The sequence below is a fragment of the Myxocyprinus asiaticus genome, chromosome 41, assembly GCF_019703515.2.
Source record: "Myxocyprinus asiaticus isolate MX2 ecotype Aquarium Trade chromosome 41, UBuf_Myxa_2, whole genome shotgun sequence".
NCBI lineage: Eukaryota > Metazoa > Chordata > Actinopteri > Cypriniformes > Catostomidae > Myxocyprinus > Myxocyprinus asiaticus.
Genome location: NC_059384.1, coordinates 5830573 through 5847764, shown reverse-complemented (window position 1 = coordinate 5847764; position 17192 = coordinate 5830573). Strand labels below are relative to the sequence as shown.

General features: G+C 37.8%; 2 protein-coding genes across 7 annotated transcripts in view; one reads left to right on the top strand and one right to left on the bottom strand.

Annotated features, from left to right (window-relative positions):
* Window positions 1-5194, bottom strand: part of LOC127431902 (gamma-1-syntrophin-like) — a 54535-nt gene extending 49341 nt beyond the window's left edge. For 3 of the 6 annotated variants that reach the window (XM_051682534.1, XM_051682537.1, XM_051682539.1), the window contains exons 1-2: window positions 4907-5194; window positions 1369-1492 (exon numbers count right to left, since the gene is read on the bottom strand). The gene's annotated coding sequence lies outside the window, so the exon portion shown is untranslated. The remainder of the gene's footprint in view (window positions 1-1368; window positions 1493-4906) is intronic. The other 3 variants (XM_051682536.1, XM_051682535.1, XM_051682538.1) reach the window with 1 other exon arrangement.
* Window positions 5195-13657: 8463 nt separating this feature from the next.
* On the top strand, window positions 13658-16942 carry LOC127431500 (zinc finger protein SNAI2-like). The gene is made up of 3 exons (XM_051681939.1): window positions 13658-13920; window positions 15074-15586; window positions 15827-16942. Exons 1-3 carry the CDS (start codon window positions 13842-13844, stop codon window positions 16006-16008), a joined length of 774 nt encoding a protein of 257 aa, XP_051537899.1. The 5' UTR covers window positions 13658-13841; the 3' UTR covers window positions 16009-16942.
* The last annotated feature ends 250 nt before the right edge of the window (window positions 16943-17192 follow it).

The following is a 17192-nucleotide window of genomic DNA, read 5'->3' as shown; positions in this document are numbered from 1 at the left end:
AGTCACTCAGCACACCCTGGCTTCAAACTCGCGACTCCAGGGGTTGTAGTCAGCGTCAGTACTCGCTGAGCTACCCAGGCCCCAATTTTGGTGTTATTTATCTATTTCAGAGTAGGGTTGGGTATTTGATTTGATTACGATTTGTTTAGATTACTATTTATTTTGTCATTTTGCATAACCCCGATAGAAACTATACTCAAAGATTCATGCCGGTTTACACATTTCTGCCGGTGTATCATTGTAACCAGTATATTGGCCATTCCAATTAGGGACTGACAGCCTCAGTCACCATTCAGTGACTGAAACTGAACATTCTACCTAACATCTCCTTTTGTGTTCTACGGGAGAAAGAAAGTCATAGGGGTTTGGAGCAACATGAGGTTAAGTAAATGATGACAGAATAAACATTTTTGGGTGAACTATTTCTTTAATTGGCAACAATGCTAATTAGCTTCAGTAAATTAGTGAATGGCACATTTATAGACTCAAGTCCTGACCTCTCTCTCTTCTTAAGATGACTTGGCAGGGCTGTGTTCGAAAGTACAGAGGAGGTGCCAGAAGAAACCTAATGGACACATGAGACTCATTATGCCAACAAAGATGGCTAATTACTGCTGCTGTCAGTAGCACACAGCAGACCAAGCAGTCTTGTGATGAAAGACAAAGACAAACTTTACTTTGTTTATTAGTAACGAGTCTCTGTGCTCAACTGTCAGCGAGACCAACCATTTAAAAACTGAATAAATCAGCCGTGTTGACATGAGACTAATTGACACGCATTAGCAAACATGATGAGCAGCGCTGAGGCAGATGAATTGCGTCTCTGATGACAATCAAGATAAATATTGATATGTATGGACCTCATTTTGTCAGGAATGCACAATGCTCTCAGAATGGAGAAATTGAGCACAAAAAAACAATTATTATTAAATGCCTTTTAGCAAGTAAACACAAACAAAAAAGGACCATGGTACTATCATGTTTTTGGATACCATAGTTACCATGGCATATACAGTATAATGGCTCAGGAGACTTGAAAGGTCTCAGTTATGTCATTCAATGATTGTTTTCTCCATTGTTTCTCTTCAAATTCCTCAGGAGGAATTAAATAAACAGAAATTAATAAAAATTGCTGGCATAATATATGAGTATGAAGCTATAAAAGAAAAAGAGAGTGGATTGTTGCATAGCTCATATAAATTGGAGTTCATATTAAAATCTCTGACTTCTGATTGCAGACATTTATCTACGCAAATCTGATCAATTCTGAAACTCTAGAGGAGACACATGTGAAACGGATGGACGGTTGGACGGACGGACGGATGGACAGACAGATAGATAGAATGAGGAAATAAGTAGTCCACATACCAGATTCAGTGCTCCAAGGTTGAAAGAACTCAATGATTCTTGTTACTAAAAACTGCCGCCCTGCCCTTGAATTCTGTTCTTACTCCTCAACTGCTCAAGAGATGCCGCAAGAGCATCCACATAACTGTGAATGAGAAAGCAAAGAGACTTTATTATGCATGACCCATTCGTTTATATTCACACCACCTGGCCATGAGCGCTAGTACGGAGTATGCTGGTATCCTCACGGATGCAACTGAGCTTAATATCGATAGAAGCAGTGAAAGCACGGAGGACACCTCATTCTGAAACCAATTACATCTATAAAGGTGCCGCATCATTTTGAGGCATTCCAAGAGGCGGTGTACTGCGTTTGTGGAAACATCCATTTTCAAGCCAATAAAATCTTAGGGTCGTAGCTTCAGCAGAATTTACTAAAAGGGATAGTTCACCCAGAAATTAAGAGTCTGTAATCTTTTACACACCCTTATGTTGTTCCAAAGAGGGCCTTTTCTGAAAACCAGGAAAATTGCATTGCTGTCACAGTATAAAACTAGCCATACATGCATAACCTGCAACATGAGTTATAAGCTAAATAACAAATATCATCTGGCAAACAAAAGACTAGGCGGAATATTGTTTGTACTTGACAAGGCTGAATTAGTATGATGGCTTGCATTATTCAGTTTTGTCTTTGACCATCCTTGCATGCATGCAAACACATTACACATCCAGACACAACCATATGGTCTATGACAATCTGCATCTAAATTAAGAAAAGCACACCATAACACACACATCCTCCAGCTCTGTGATAGCTTAGACACAATTCTAGATGATTACTTCAGTAAAAAATAAAAAATTTCTGTTGTCACAAAGCCACTTGATGTATCTCTCACTAAAGCAGTTTTTCAAGTTATCCCAGTATATTCTGACATGATGTTGCTGTATATTCAGAATAATATTCATGCAAGACATCAAGGGGGAATTCACAGAAAATTAATGGCGTTATTTTAATGTACCGTTTGTGGGTTTTGCCACTATAGCATCACCAAAAGGAATTGCAGATTTCATAAAACTCCCCCCATCTTTCATTCATTGTACAAACAGATAGTACCGCCCCAAACTTGTGTCATTGTTTGAGCCAATGTTGCCATGTCAGGCTGAGAATCAATCTACAAATGGTTTATTTATACTAGTTGACATTGCATATTAATTTGAGATACGCAAAAGAATTTTAAAGGAATAGTTCACACAAAAATGACAAATCTCTCATCATTTACTCACCCTCATACCATCTTGTATGGCTTTCTCGAAGATCGAAGATATTTTGAAGGATATATGAGTTGTTTTTGTCCATTCAATTTAAGTCAAAAGGGTCCAAAACTTTCAAGCTCCAAAAAGGACATAAAGTCCTTACATAAAAATTACATAAAATTAGTCCATACGAATCGACACTGTAAACTGTAAATCTTGACATCCGGCCTAATTGGAAAACAGTGCAGACTTAATGACTACAATGTGCATGGTGCAACTGGTCAAGTTAGACAGGTGGTTACCATTCTCAAAAGTGGTGCAACTGTTTAGTGAATTGGCCCCCTAAGTGTTTACATCACAAAGCAAATGTCATAGTGACACTGTACAAATCTACCTTGCCAAACATTTTAATGCATCATTTGTTGCATCCTGTTTTACGATATTTCTAAAGGAAATGCTGCATTACAGTGTGCACTCTACAATTTCGCCTGGACAGCAACAACATCAAACCACAATCCATTATCATCCTATTGCTGTTATATGAACCTCATCACTTTCATTGTTTAGCCTTCTTTTTTAGCTTGTTCCTCTGGAATCACTGCTGTTACTAAAGCTTTGCCATCTGCTTCATCACGTTTTACGAGATGTCTGCTGGAGACTTCCATTGCCTAATGGATCAAACAAGCAGTTGTGTGTTACTATCCAGGACATGCTGTGTAACTATGAAAGCTGCCATCGCTGGGATTTAAAGCGAGTCAAAACGATAACCTGTGCACTGTAGGTATGAACAAAGATTTGATGGTTTAAAAAACCAAATGGGCTGTCAAGGGGGGTGTTGATAATTACCTGAGAATTTTCTTCTTGTATGCCATTTTTCTATCAGTATAGTTAACCATTATAACACTAAGGTTTGTTAACATCTTTGATTCCATCTTAAGAAATTTAAGGACATCTTTTTTAACAAGGGAAAGCCACAAGACATGCACCAGCTGTCTGGAGGTCACACTCAGGTTGAGTCAACAATGCACAGAACAGTCACTCCTCCCTCGGCACGGTGAACCATTATCACTATATCTGAACAGTGTTTCATGTTAATGAGGCGCTAACGGGTGAATGTGCGTAGTGAGCAATCTGTCCTACTCTCTGTAGATCACGCTGGCAAAACATGATAATGCTGGCCTGGTCATGTTGAAGTATTCTGTCTTTTCTTTCCTCCAGTCAATTGCTTAGTAGAGCAAAGTAAATATGTTACTGATATAATTGATATGAATGTGAATGCATCCATACCCTACATGCACCAATATAGCAGATAAATTGCAAAAAAAGGTTGACAGCTGGCCATCTGACACTTGTGGTGCTGAGTCAAGTCAGTTTTATCTGTATAGCGCTTTTGACATAATGTTCCAAAGCAGCTTTACAGAAAATAACCCCAGTGAGCAAGCCATAGGTGGAAAGGAAAAACCCAGCAAACCCAGAACAGAATGTTCCCTTAATGTTAGTATATGGTTCTCACTTAGTTCTTTTTTGGGGGGACCAACTTCTAACATTCTAGCAACGTTCTTTGTAGGATTTAGTTTTTAAAACCATAAGCTAATGTTCATAGAATGTTGCAGGGAACCAAAAATGGTTAATTGGGAGCTCCTCCATGTAGTAGAAACCTATGGATGAACCAGAATTAGCTGAGGGAAACATATAAATTAATGTCCATATGCCAAATATTAACTAGTTACTGTACATCATATTTACACGTTTATTTAATTAATTACTCAAATTAAATTGAGGACAAATTGGGTGGTATAGGGTATGTCAACCCTTCATTAAAAATGATGGGCATCCCAAAAGCCAAATGAAAATGTGACAGACTACTTTTCCACGTCACTACAATTGGAATTATGATGGATATGGTATTGGTGGCTGGAGGCGACGTGGTTCTTTTCACCTGATGTGAATGCAAGATCTGACACAGCAAAATGTGCATCAAGAAGAGGCTGTTCTACTGGATTCATGGTTCAGCATCTCTATTGCTGCATCAAAGGCTTGATACACTCAATTTTGCTCTCAAGTTTACGCATCAAAGCCTCATTTTTTAGATCAATACGACTGGACTTGCTAGCCTATATCTTCTCCATAAATAGATCCATTTCATAGGTTAATCATTTAGTTTGAGGCAGTGTGGAGGTCCTTCAAAACCGTATAAAATACAAATCATGCGCCTGTTAAAATATGCGCATCTTTTGTGTTGCGTTAAATAAAAATAACATTGCTAAACCCATACTACTAAAAATAAAATAAGAAAGCTTACCTGATATTCAACTAACAGGTGGCGATTTGCAATCGCTTCCACTCATCCAAGTTTATCATTCATCCATCCTTCTTAATTTTGTCATCACTGTCAATGGGGAAACGAGTGATTAGCCCCCAGATCATAACGACCGCACATTCTCCATCCGCAACCACTTGGCAAAATCTTCCGAAGCGGGTCCTTTAAACTTGTTCTTAGTTTATATTCCCACAGCAGGCGAGACACATCTGCTCTCTTGTTCGCCAGCATCCTCCGCAATCTGAGCCATGCTTTCCATCTACATCTCTCCTGCTGTCGCTAGGCATCCTGAGCAATAATGACCGGCTGAAAATCACAAGTAGCGATGTTCGATTCGCGAACGAATCGTTCTATTGAACCGTTTCTTATAAATGATTCGATAGAACCGATTCGCGAAGCTCGACTCTAGGGAAGTCAAAGAATTGCATACATAATAGCCTACTACTATCAGGATTTCTGCATTATCGCCTATATCTTACAGTAGCCTATATATATTGTGCATTTCCCGTGTGATTAATGAAACGCAAGTAATATCGACAGCATTTTTTAGCATGTATAAAAAATGCAAAATAACCGTCTTTAGTTTAGTTAAACGTTTCTGAGATGATAAATGGATGCTGAGGTACACTGAGGTAGCCTAATTTGTCATGTTGCATATCCTGTTGGCCTGTTTGAAACATTCATTAACCTACATAATGCACTCTGTTTCACATAAGCTGTGTCCCAAATGGCGCACAACACTATGCACTTACAATATACACTATACACTCAGCCTGTAGTGTATGAATTTTCAAAGTGTAGTATAGTCCCAAACACTTTATGTTTTTTTACTACACTGAAGCATTCGCCATTTAACAGCTGAGAGAATTGACATTTCAAACGCATGTGATGTGTGACCGCTAGCTTTAGTGTGTTAGCCAACCTCAGTTCAACGCTTGTATCTCAAACAACGTATATATTCAGTGTGGGGTGATGTTTAAGCATGCAACTTAAGCCTCCACATGCGCTAGGTCTCCGCAGTAACGCGCTCAACAAGCCACATGATAAGATGCGTGGATTGACGGTCTCAGATGCGGAGGCAACCAAGATTCATCCTCCGCCACCCGGATTGAGGCGAGTCACCATGCCACCATGAGGACCTAGAGCGCATTGGGAATTGGGCATTCCAAAATTGGGGAGAAAAGGGGAGAAAATCTAAAAAAACCCCAAAAAGAATTCAACTTACATTTGTATGGTGCTGTCTTCACTAAAGCCCAAAGTATACACTTCGTTCAGGTGTGAACGCTGAGCATCCATTCAGGACACGTGATGCAAATTTCGTCATCAGCAGAGTACTTGAGGACTGAAAGCATGCATCCCAATTTTTCTAACTGCGCATCTTTGAACGTGCAGAATGTGCATGCACCTTGAATTATTTGCACTAATTAGTGGGTCCACAAGGTGGCAACACTCACATTTGAGCCACTGCTGTCACAAAGAAGTGCTAGAAGAAGATATAGTCATCGGTAAACAACAGGAGACGAATGTGGAAACAACAACAGTGGATGTGCACCTCAACAACATGTGTGTGAGGACGTCAGGAGATACATGCAGTTGTATAACTCGAGTCTGAAGGAATATAAAGACATCTTTGTGTTTCTCCTGAAGCGAAATTGTCCAGTATCTCATAGCAGATGTAGCGCGCATGCGCCAACTGCCTCTGTATGTGCGCACAGTCAAATTAAGTATTCTATGACAGGCTTCGCGTTGCTAAACTTTCGCATCAAAACTGAAGTATACTTTGGGCTTAAAATTTCGCTAGTTGCTACATTCTCCATTATTTGACCAGCAACACAGCCAGGTAATCTGCCCCTTCTGCTACGTACGTATTAGGGATGGGCGGATCGATCCTAAAGTACCGATACTTCCAATACTGATGTTGTATCAATAATATCAATCCTCACACAAAAATATAGATTCTAAAAAAAAAAATTTAAACTAGGGATATTATTATTTGGTTACCATGAACATGAACAATAATCATAAGCTTCAAAGTGTAAAAAAAAGATTAGGCTATATTAGCAAATACTTGTGCAGGATGGGAACTATTTCTTCCTCAAGGCACAAGCAGATAAGCGCTTGCAGCGTCACAACGCTTGTTCAAACAAGATGGATCAGTGCCTTGTAGAGGTAATGATAGAAAATCAGAGAAACAGCTTCTGGAGTAAATTCACACTAAAAAAGAGCTACTCTAAAACTCCAACACCTCGGTGCAAAAAAATCTAAAGGTGACATTTCTTATTTTTTTATTTATTTTTGGGGGGGATTGTCTCCCCTTTTCTCCTCAATTTGGCATGCCCAATTCCCAATGCGCTCTAGGTTCTCGTGGTGGCGTAGTTACGCACCTCAATCCAGGTGGCGGGGGACAAATCTCAGTTGCTGAGACTGTCAATCTGTGCATTTTATCACGTGGCTTGTTGAGCAGGTTACCGCGGAGACCAAGCGCGTGTGGAGGCTCACTATTCTCCGCGGCATCCACGCACAACTCGCCACACACCCCACCGAGAGCGAGAACCATATTATAGCGACCACGAGGAGGTTAACCCAACGTGACTCTACCCACCCTAGCAACCGAGCCAACTGGTTGCTTGGGAAGCCTGACTGGAGTCACTCAGCACGCCCTGGATTCAAACTTGCGACTCCAGGTGTGGTAGTCCGCGTCTTTACTTGCTGAGCTACCCATGCCCCCGGCATTTCTTATTTCTTATAATTGTGTGTAATTGTTGTTATTAAGTAATTAAAAAAAATAGTTAACCATGGTTTTAGTACAGTAATGTAGACCTTTTTCACACTCTAGGTTTTGGAACGCGGAAGAAAACGTTGCAGGGTAAACTTCGGCAGCGGTGAATGGGAGATCACAGCAAATATTATTTTCACTTACCCATTTGATCCAAGACCAAAAGAAAAAATCCAATATTACATTTGAATTACTTTCCAGAAGAGGAAGAAAATAGAGAGTGGTGGATTAAGACGTGAGATGGGAGAAGATGCCAAATTTACTGTCACTCTCTCAGCAGCTGTAATCGAAACCCCCTCGCAGCTGTGGTCATTAATTTTTTTAATTAATTTCAGGGTAATATAACACAAAGAATAATGTTATAAACTTGCACTCAATATTTACAAAAAAGTTTGAGATTTACGCTGATACATAAGGCGGGAACGCATCATCACGGTCTGTGAAAAAAGGCCTATTGTAGTAGTAATCATGGTTAACTGTGTGGTAACTATGGTTTAGGCTCACAAATGTAAAAAAAAAAAAAAAGACTTGAATTATGACTAAAAATTACCCATTTTATCCCAAGAAATAAAAAAAAATAAAAAATCTGTTTAATAGAAGTATCGATAGCATCGGTATCGACAGTATTGCAATTGAAATTATTGGTATCAGATCAAAAAGAAAATAAGTGTTATTGCCCATCCTTAGTACGTAGTGCATGAAGTGTCCAACATTCCACACTATGTTTTGATGGTTGATGTAGTGCATCAACCGGGTCCTCACAGTACACTTATTTTTGTTGCATTTTCAGTGTAAACATACTACTCACACTACTTACACTTCAAAATGACATAGAATAGTGCAGAAGTGTGCGGCTTGGGACGCACCTATAGACTATTACATGTAAACAGTAAGCAAGCAGTACACGTTCCATTCCAAACATGTTCTAGCTAAAGTGTTTGGAAGTAAATAACACTACGAGGTTGGTGACATTGCAACCATGAACCGCAACATTTGACACAATTCTTAAACTAATCCAAAATAGGGTTCAAATACACCACTTAACATTTATGTTACTACAAAAACCAAACTTATAGTGCCTTCTGGGAACACCTCTGAGCGATGACTCGAATTTGTGATTCGTTTTCTAACCGGTTCGTTTGAAACGAACGATCCGAACGAACCGACTCGCTAAAACGACTCGGACTTCCCAATGCTAATCACATGCGCCTTTTTTACGTCTATCTCCATTCTCCTTCTGAGTAGATATGCAGGATATTTATAATCGAGAGTAAATGCTGAGGGGGAAAATATGTGTTTCACTTAAGCATGAGAGGGTGGCACCGTCAAGTGCGTGATATTCAATGCGGTATTATTTGGTGGAGGCGGCAGAGGAACCCACTGGCTACTTGCGAGAATCTTCCCTACAAAGCTATTTGCCTACGTAACACCAAATGATGTTTAAAAAAAATCACCTAAATGACGAAAGATATCTCAATTTTACACATGGGTTCATGCGGCCATATCGAGACGTGCTCTGTGATTAGAGAGTGAGTCAACTGATACAACACATGATCCGAGAGAATTAATCTGGCATCAGTTTTTGCATAGGCTACTACTTTACTAAGTATATTAAGTAGTCTTTATAGTCAGCAAGCCCTCTTAATGCTGTAACAGCCCATCTTTGGCTGCAGTTCTGTCCGGTTTTATATGCAAATTCTATTCTAAAAAAGAGGAATATTGTATATGAAATTTGCCACATACAGTAGGCTACTTAAAACCCTTTATGTTTTTTTTTTTTTTTTTTTTTTTTTTTTTTTGTATTGGAGTCTCTTGGAGTCTCTATTGATTTTCAGTATAGTGTTACACAAGGTGTAGTGGCTAAAGATCTGGACTGATAACTAAAAGGCTTGACTCCCTCAAGGGGTTATCCTTGAACAATCACATTTGTGCCTTTGAGAAATGCACTTAACCTCAAGTTGCTCCAGGGAGATTGTCTCTGCAATAAGTATATGTCACCTTATTTTAAAGCGTCTGCTAAAATGACTTATTTATACAGTGTCCTCACAGATTAACATTAATATGATACATACAGTATATTGAGTCATCGCACATAATGCTGGATATTCATTTCTATCTTAACGCATCTAGAAAGGCCATTACTATGATCTCTTGATCCTGAGGTTGTGAATGAGACAGATAGTGCTGCGCTCACTTTTATTTTCTGCTTTCTCAGCAAACACATTCCAATCTCTGTTTGCCTCTTAAAACTGAATTCAAAAATACATGTTCAATCAACTGATACATTTCACAAAAATTATAGTTTGCATTAATAATAGGAAGTCATAAGCAGTTGAATAAAAAAAATCAAGCAACTGGCCCAAAACAAATGTTACATTCAGTTTTTCGCATTGCAAATTTTATTATTTTTTTTAATTTTTTTCTGGCCAAAATACATTTGTAACATGTTGTAAATGTATGTTTTAAATAGCATGGTTGAAGGAAATATATTTTACAAACAAAACATACTGTATATTTTCTTAAAACCTTAAAAAAATAAATATATATCATTTTTAATTTAAGGCAGGGTCAAGAAAAAGTCATCGCACTGGAATAAAGCATATATATATATATATATATATATATATACACACACAAACACACACACACACACTGGCGGCCAAAAGTTTGGAATAATGTACAGATTTTGCTCTTATGGAAAGAAATTGGTACTTTTATTCACCAAAGTGGCATTCAACTGATCACAATGTAGAGTCAGGACATTAATAAAGTGAAAAATTACTATTACAATTTGAAAAAAAATGTTCAGAACTTCTTAAACTACTTCAAAAAATCCTCCACATGCAGCAATGACAGCTTTGCAGATCCTTGGCATTCTAGCTGTCAGTTTGTCCAGATACTCAGGTGACATTTCACCCCACACTTCCTGTAGCACTTGCCATAGATGTGGCTGTCTTGTTGGGCACTTCTCACGCACCGTACAGTCTAGCTGATCCCACAAAAGCTCAATGGGGTTAAGATCCAAAACACTCTTTTCCAATTATCTGTTGTCCAATCTCTGTGTTTCTTTGCCCACTCTAACCTTTTCTTTCTGTTTTTCTGTTTCAAAAGTGGCTTTTTCTTTGCAATTCTTCCCATAAGGCCTGCACCCCCGAGTCTTCTCTTTACTGTTGTACATGAAACTGGTGTTGAGCGGGTAGAATTCAATGAAGCTGTCAGCTGAGGACATGTGAGGTGTCTATTTCTCAAACTAGAGGCTCTGATGTACTTATCCTCTTGTTTAGTTGTACATCTGGCCTTCCACATCTCTTTCTGTCCTTGTTAGAGCCAGTTGTCCTTTGTCTTTGAAGACTGTAGTGTACACCTTTGTATGAAATCTTCAGTTTTTTTGGCAATTTCAAGCATTGTATAGCCTTCATTCAAAACAATGATTGACTGACGAGTTTCTAGAGAAATCTGTTTCTTTTTTGCCATTTTTGACCTAATATTGACCATAAGACATGCCAGTCTATTGCACAAAGACAATGTTAAGCTTCATTTAATGAACCAAAGAGCTTTCAGCTGTGTTTGATATAAAGGCAAGTGATTTTCTAGTACCAAATTTGCAATTTAGCATGATTACTCAAGGATAAGGTGTTAGAGTGATATTTACTTATTTATATATTAAAGAAAAAACTGGCCAAAAATATATTTATAAAAAATGTCTTTAAAAAAAAACTGCATTTATATAAATATCTTTTTCTAATACATTTTTGGCCATCTTTACAATATTTTCAAAGACATAACAAACATTAAAAAAAAATTTGTTTGGCCATATGAAATGGTTTAATTTAATAAAATTAACATAATTTAATGTATACTGTATAGAGTCAAAAATACGCAGTGCTAAAACCAAAAGGTGCTTTAGTAAAAGTTCACCTTGCCTTATCAACAAACACACAAAGAAAGACACAAATGCATATACACACACACAGAAACATAGACATTTGTTCATGTCGTTGAGAGCAGATAATGCCTGCGTTTGCGAGCACTGAGAACAAAGCTTACTACCTCCATTCCTGTAATTAGTTTTGGCAGTTAAGAAATCTGACTTACAATAAAAAATTTCCCCTAGAGGAGTTAGAAAATCTGCTTAGCATGTGTCATTTTAATTATGCAGACATCCCAAAGACAAGAGTCCCTGTTGAGAGGTATACTTCCTTTATATTCACAGCAACGATGTGCCGATTATCTATTATCTCCCTTTTTATGCTTATTGATTTTATCCATTGTTCATTTTTCTTACTGATGCTTGTGTTGGTGTCCTGTACTTGAACAGCTATAGAAAAATAATTTTGTATACACAAACAACTTGGGTCCTTTAATATCTCTTCATGGAAAGTCAAATTGGTGCCCTCTAGTCTAAGCTGTTTGACTGAAGTTCAGATCTGGTCTGACCTGATACAGAATGACCGTTACGGCCATTATCAGTCACTTAATTAGCTCTTTGTTCTGTTTTCACAGGAATGCTCATCCAAATTTCATGCATTGTACTAAAAGTTCAGCTTGATTAAGAGGTGTGAATAGGTTCTATCAGCATGAAAATGTGACTTTACAACACAATGAATATACAGTGGCCCCAAAAATTACATGGACACTTAAATCGACCTTAAAAATGCACAAATGTCATTGCATTAGATTAAAACAAAGTGCTTTTTTTAAATGAAAGAAATCACAAGCACACTTTTCAGCCAAAGCATTTCACAAATAGAAGTTACTCTGCTAGTATACCTTGAACTATGAATTTGAGGGGAACTGACTTCATACGTCCACTAAAAATCACTTTGGATGTTTAAAGTAATTGCGAAAAATTGGAGTTAGTTCTCAGAAAAGGTCTAGCATAATTTATTTGCCACTTGGAGTGATATTTTGAAAATGATGCATTGAAATTCATACATTATAAATAAGTCTACACACCCCACTTTTGGGGCCACCCGAACATGGTTTAGTCATTTTATTAAGAGTGAATTCAGACTAGAGGGGAAAAATAATTAGGAACACCATTCCTAACTTTTAATGGCTCTAATCAACCAATTTATGTTGAGTTTTTTTTTTTTTTTTTTAAATCTTTTTATAACTTTTATGTCTTCCACTACATACACATAAAAGTATATACTATTATATTTACATATTATACATAAACTAATAAATTACTAACTCAAAAAAGTATATAAGGTGTATATAAAATATTCTATACATCCCATAGCCTGTATACATAGTAAATGTAATTTTAATTTGGTTAAGACTAATGCACCTTTTTCCAAAAGTCACAGTTACCGTTATCAATCTTGTAGTCGTTCACTATCAAGGGAACACAAGAGGGCGCTAGTGAACTGCTATTAAATCAGATTTCCTCTGCTATGAATGTTTATGTTGGGTTTTAGTAAATCTGCAACCCTGTTACTCAAAAATTAAATCTGATACGTACTTTTTAAACAGTTTAATGTGAACACTGACATATCACGAAGTTAATATTAGCCTACTAGCATTACTAGTTTTCCATTTATATACTTTTAAGTCAGTAAAAGTAAAGTAAACAACACCTAACCAACAAGATCCAGTGGATTAAAAGTTAGATTTGTTCACAAATCAGTTTGGACCAAAAGTTGACCTAACATCAACAACACATTCACCAACATGTTCTGCATTGCCTTTCACTTGTCACCATTTTCCCAAACATTCGCGGATATCGGCATTCCAACAGTCTGTGTGCTTTGACCACCTGTGACAAGTCTGAACATTATTTCACCTCCATACACATCCCAAGCGTGAACACCTGTCTTGCTTTCCTCGGCCGCCTCCGCCCCGCCCTCTAAAAGCCACGCCTCCATTCTGATTAGATCAGAGCTCATGAATATGCAAGCATCAAAAGTTCAGCCACGCCTTTTGCACCTGATTGAAAGTATTTACTTGTTTTTTTGCACCGAGGTGTTAGAGTTTTAGAGTAGCTCTTTCTCTCTGCGGAAGATGAAGCCCTGCTGGACTGTGCAATAAGGATTATAGACATAAGAGCGAGAGAGAGAGAGAGGGGAGAGAGAGAGAGAGAGAGAGAGAGAGAGAGAGGACCGTTATATTTACCAGGCAACTTTCTACATATTCAGGATGCCTCGTTCATTCCTCGTAAAAAAGCATTTTAACGCAGCCAAGAAGCCGAATTATAGTGAACTGGAGAGTCCAACAGGTAATTCCTTTTTTTTTTTTTTTTTTTTTTTTTTTTTTTTTATTTGATGTTAAATCACTGCTTTGCCTTAATATACAGAGTTTAACTCCAAATAGTTAAAATGTAAAGTTAGTTAAAGCATTGGTAGTATTATACTGCACTTAGTCTTAAAGTTATGGCATTTGGGGTTGCAACACACTCAAGAAAGTTTACTTAAGTAATTTTATGTGCTTATTGATTTGATTCAGTGCTTTTTTTTATTATTTATTAACACTTCAGTTTTTACTGAAACTGATTGCACACTCAGTTAGTAGAAATATCTTAGTCAAAAAGGGTGTGTGCAGTATTGCAAATGGAGTCATTTGGATCCAAATCTCAAGGATCCCAATGGGATTAAAATTGGTTTTAGGCTCCTGAAAATCAAGTAAGATTCTACTAGATAATCTATCAAACAAACTGAGAAAAAGTCAACTGGGGAGTCCAACACATTTTGTAGTTGGATGTTTGGTGTAGAATTTGTACTTAAATACTCAGAAAGGGAAAAAAGTGATCAACTCACAATAGTTAAAAACACATTGTTTGTGTTATACTGCCTTAAAGCTATGGCACATTGGGCTCAACACACAACAGGTTAATTAATATTCTAATTGTACATGCTTATTGAATTGTTTCATTGCTCATTTTTCTTAATACTTGTGTTTTTACTAGTTTACTAGTTTACTTAAATCCAAATATCCTAGTTAAAAACAAATCTTAAAGGATGTATACAGTATTGCAGATGGAATAATTTGGATCCAATTCTCAAGGATCCCAATGGGATTAAAATTGGGATTGGAAACTTCTACAAATCAATTAAGATCCTTCTGGATAAACTTAAAAAATAAAACAGGAAAATAGTCAAATAAGACAAACATGAACTTATTTAGTGTTTAAGTACAAGAAGATGAATGGACCAATCACATTTGTTTCCATGAGGATCCTTTAGGATTGGTTCCATATATTATTGTAGAAATTCCATTAGCAATCAATACACATCCTTTGACTATAGCCTGATTTCAGTGTTGTGTGCACATGTAAAACTTTAAATATCACTTCAAGTTAGGCTGAATTAAGATATGCACCCTCTTGTCTATTGGACTTAACTAATATGCTTGAAATTTCCCTTCCATTTCAGTGTTTATTTCTCCATATGTACTAAAAACCCTCCCGGTGCCTGTTATACATCAGCCTGAAGTTCTAAGCCCGGTGGCATACAGCCCCATTACCATATGGACTACCAGCAACCTGCCCCTGTCACCCCTTCCCAGTGATCTCTCCCCCATATCCGGATACCCCTCTTCCCTCTCCGACACATCCTCCAGTAAAGACCACAGCGGCTCAGAGAGCCCCAGGAGCGATGAAGATGAGGGAATACAGTCCACTAAACTCTCAGATGCTGAGAAGTTTCAGTGCAGTTTGTGTAATAAGTCTTACAGCACGTATTCTGGACTCATGAAACACAAGCAATTGCACTGTGACGCACAGACCCGGAAATCCTTCAGCTGCAAGTACTGCGAGAAGGAGTATGTGAGTCTCGGGGCCCTAAAGATGCACATAAGGACACACACATTGCCTTGTATTTGTAAATTGTGTGGGAAAGCGTTCTCCAGGCCGTGGTTGCTGCAAGGACACATTAGGACACATACAGGTGAGAAGATCATGCAATCTGATTTATTTGAGCTCATTCAAACACTTTGTGCTTGTTCTCATAATCTATGCATTTTGTATGGTTTTCATGTTAATGAACAGTCCTAGTATTTTGTTTAATAATGCATGATGAAGGTTGCAGTAATTATGTATTACTAATTTTGCATGTAAGCTTTTGACTTATAATTGATGCAGCAATGCTTTAACATGCACTGACATGACATTTTATTCGTTTCATTAGGTGAGAAACCATTTTCATGCCCCCATTGCAGTCGTGCATTTGCGGACAGGTCCAACCTCCGAGCTCACCTGCAAACCCACTCAGACGTGAAGAAATACCAGTGCAAAAACTGCTCCAAAACCTTCTCACGCATGTCATTGCTGCACAAACACAAGGAATCTGGCTGTTGCATTGCACACTGAGACAAGCGCATCATTCACAAACATTTGTATAACAGGGCCTGTATTCACCAAGTGCCTTCGATTGTGAACGCAAATCTCGTATATTTGTGGTCAACTGGAAAAAAGTGCAACAGATGCATCCCAAATCAGCGCTCCTCACTTTGACTATTAAAATGCACAGCCCAAGGGTCTGCATCTTGAGGAGTCATTCAAAGATCAGATTCCAGTCTTGTCTATTCTCATGCAAGACACGTTAACAAGCAAAAACCGACCCAAAACAGCCTTTCCAAGATGTCTTATGAGTTTGGTTCCTGGAGAACCTTCAACAGCCTCAAAAAGGAAAAGGCAAAAAAGACTGTTTGCTGGATGCCCGGTGGTCTTAACTCAACATAAGAGCCCTTTCATTTCAGTGTATAAGAAGATTCATTCAATATGTCATGTGGCTGTCATTTGCCTTCCATTTAAACAGTGTTTGCCCTGTCTGTGTCGGGTTGATTATGTACTGTACATTTGTTTACAGATATGTACTATTTGGGAGGATCTATACCCTCAATAATACGCAATAATTGATACCCTTTTAAGTCTGTGACTGATGTTTAAGGGTATGACTTTTTTACTTTGTTTTGAGAGGTAATCTGTTAGATATTTTCACAAACCGATGAGCGTGAGACCAAAGAAATAGCCATTTTTAAACAGGGAACAAGTGCAAAATGATGTTTTCTTGAATTAAAAGTATTTAAACTGTTGCATGGTCATGACGCAACAGAAATTAACCAGCACTCATACATGCAATAGTTTGCCATGTGCCTTTTTCATCAGGAACTTCTGAGATTTTGCCATGTCATTTTTTATTGGAATTTTTTTGAATGTATATGACACTGATATGATTGTACTTTGTATTTCGAAGTGTAAATGGATGGTATGATTTTGTACAAAAATAAACGTTACACTTTCTGAATAACATGTAGCAATGGTCCTTATCTTTTTGGCATCCGTAATGTTTTAAAGCGCTCCAGGAAGGATTGTCTTGGATGCATTGGCAAAATAGGGGTCTCATTGTGAAGCTTTTAACACTTGCATTGAATAACAATTAGCCTAATGTTTACATTTACACTCTATTTGCAATGTTATGCAAATGATAAGCCCCTTAACAGGAACATTTCTTGCAGAAAACAAATGAAAAGTACATCAACGTTTCGGCATTG

What these genes read in the sequence shown, in the direction of transcription:
- LOC127431500 (XM_051681939.1), top strand. Translation starts at nt 13,842, where the DNA reads ATGCCTCGTTCATTCCTCGTAAAAAAGCATTTTAACGCAGCCAAGAAG. An exon ending in TGAACTGGAGAGTCCAACAG is followed by an intron (nt 13,921 to 15,073) that starts GTAATTCCTTTT and finishes CTTCCATTTCAG; the next exon opens with TGTTTATTTCTCCATATGTA. An exon ending in ACACATTAGGACACATACAG is followed by an intron (nt 15,587 to 15,826) that starts GTGAGAAGATCA and finishes TCGTTTCATTAG; the next exon opens with GTGAGAAACCATTTTCATGC.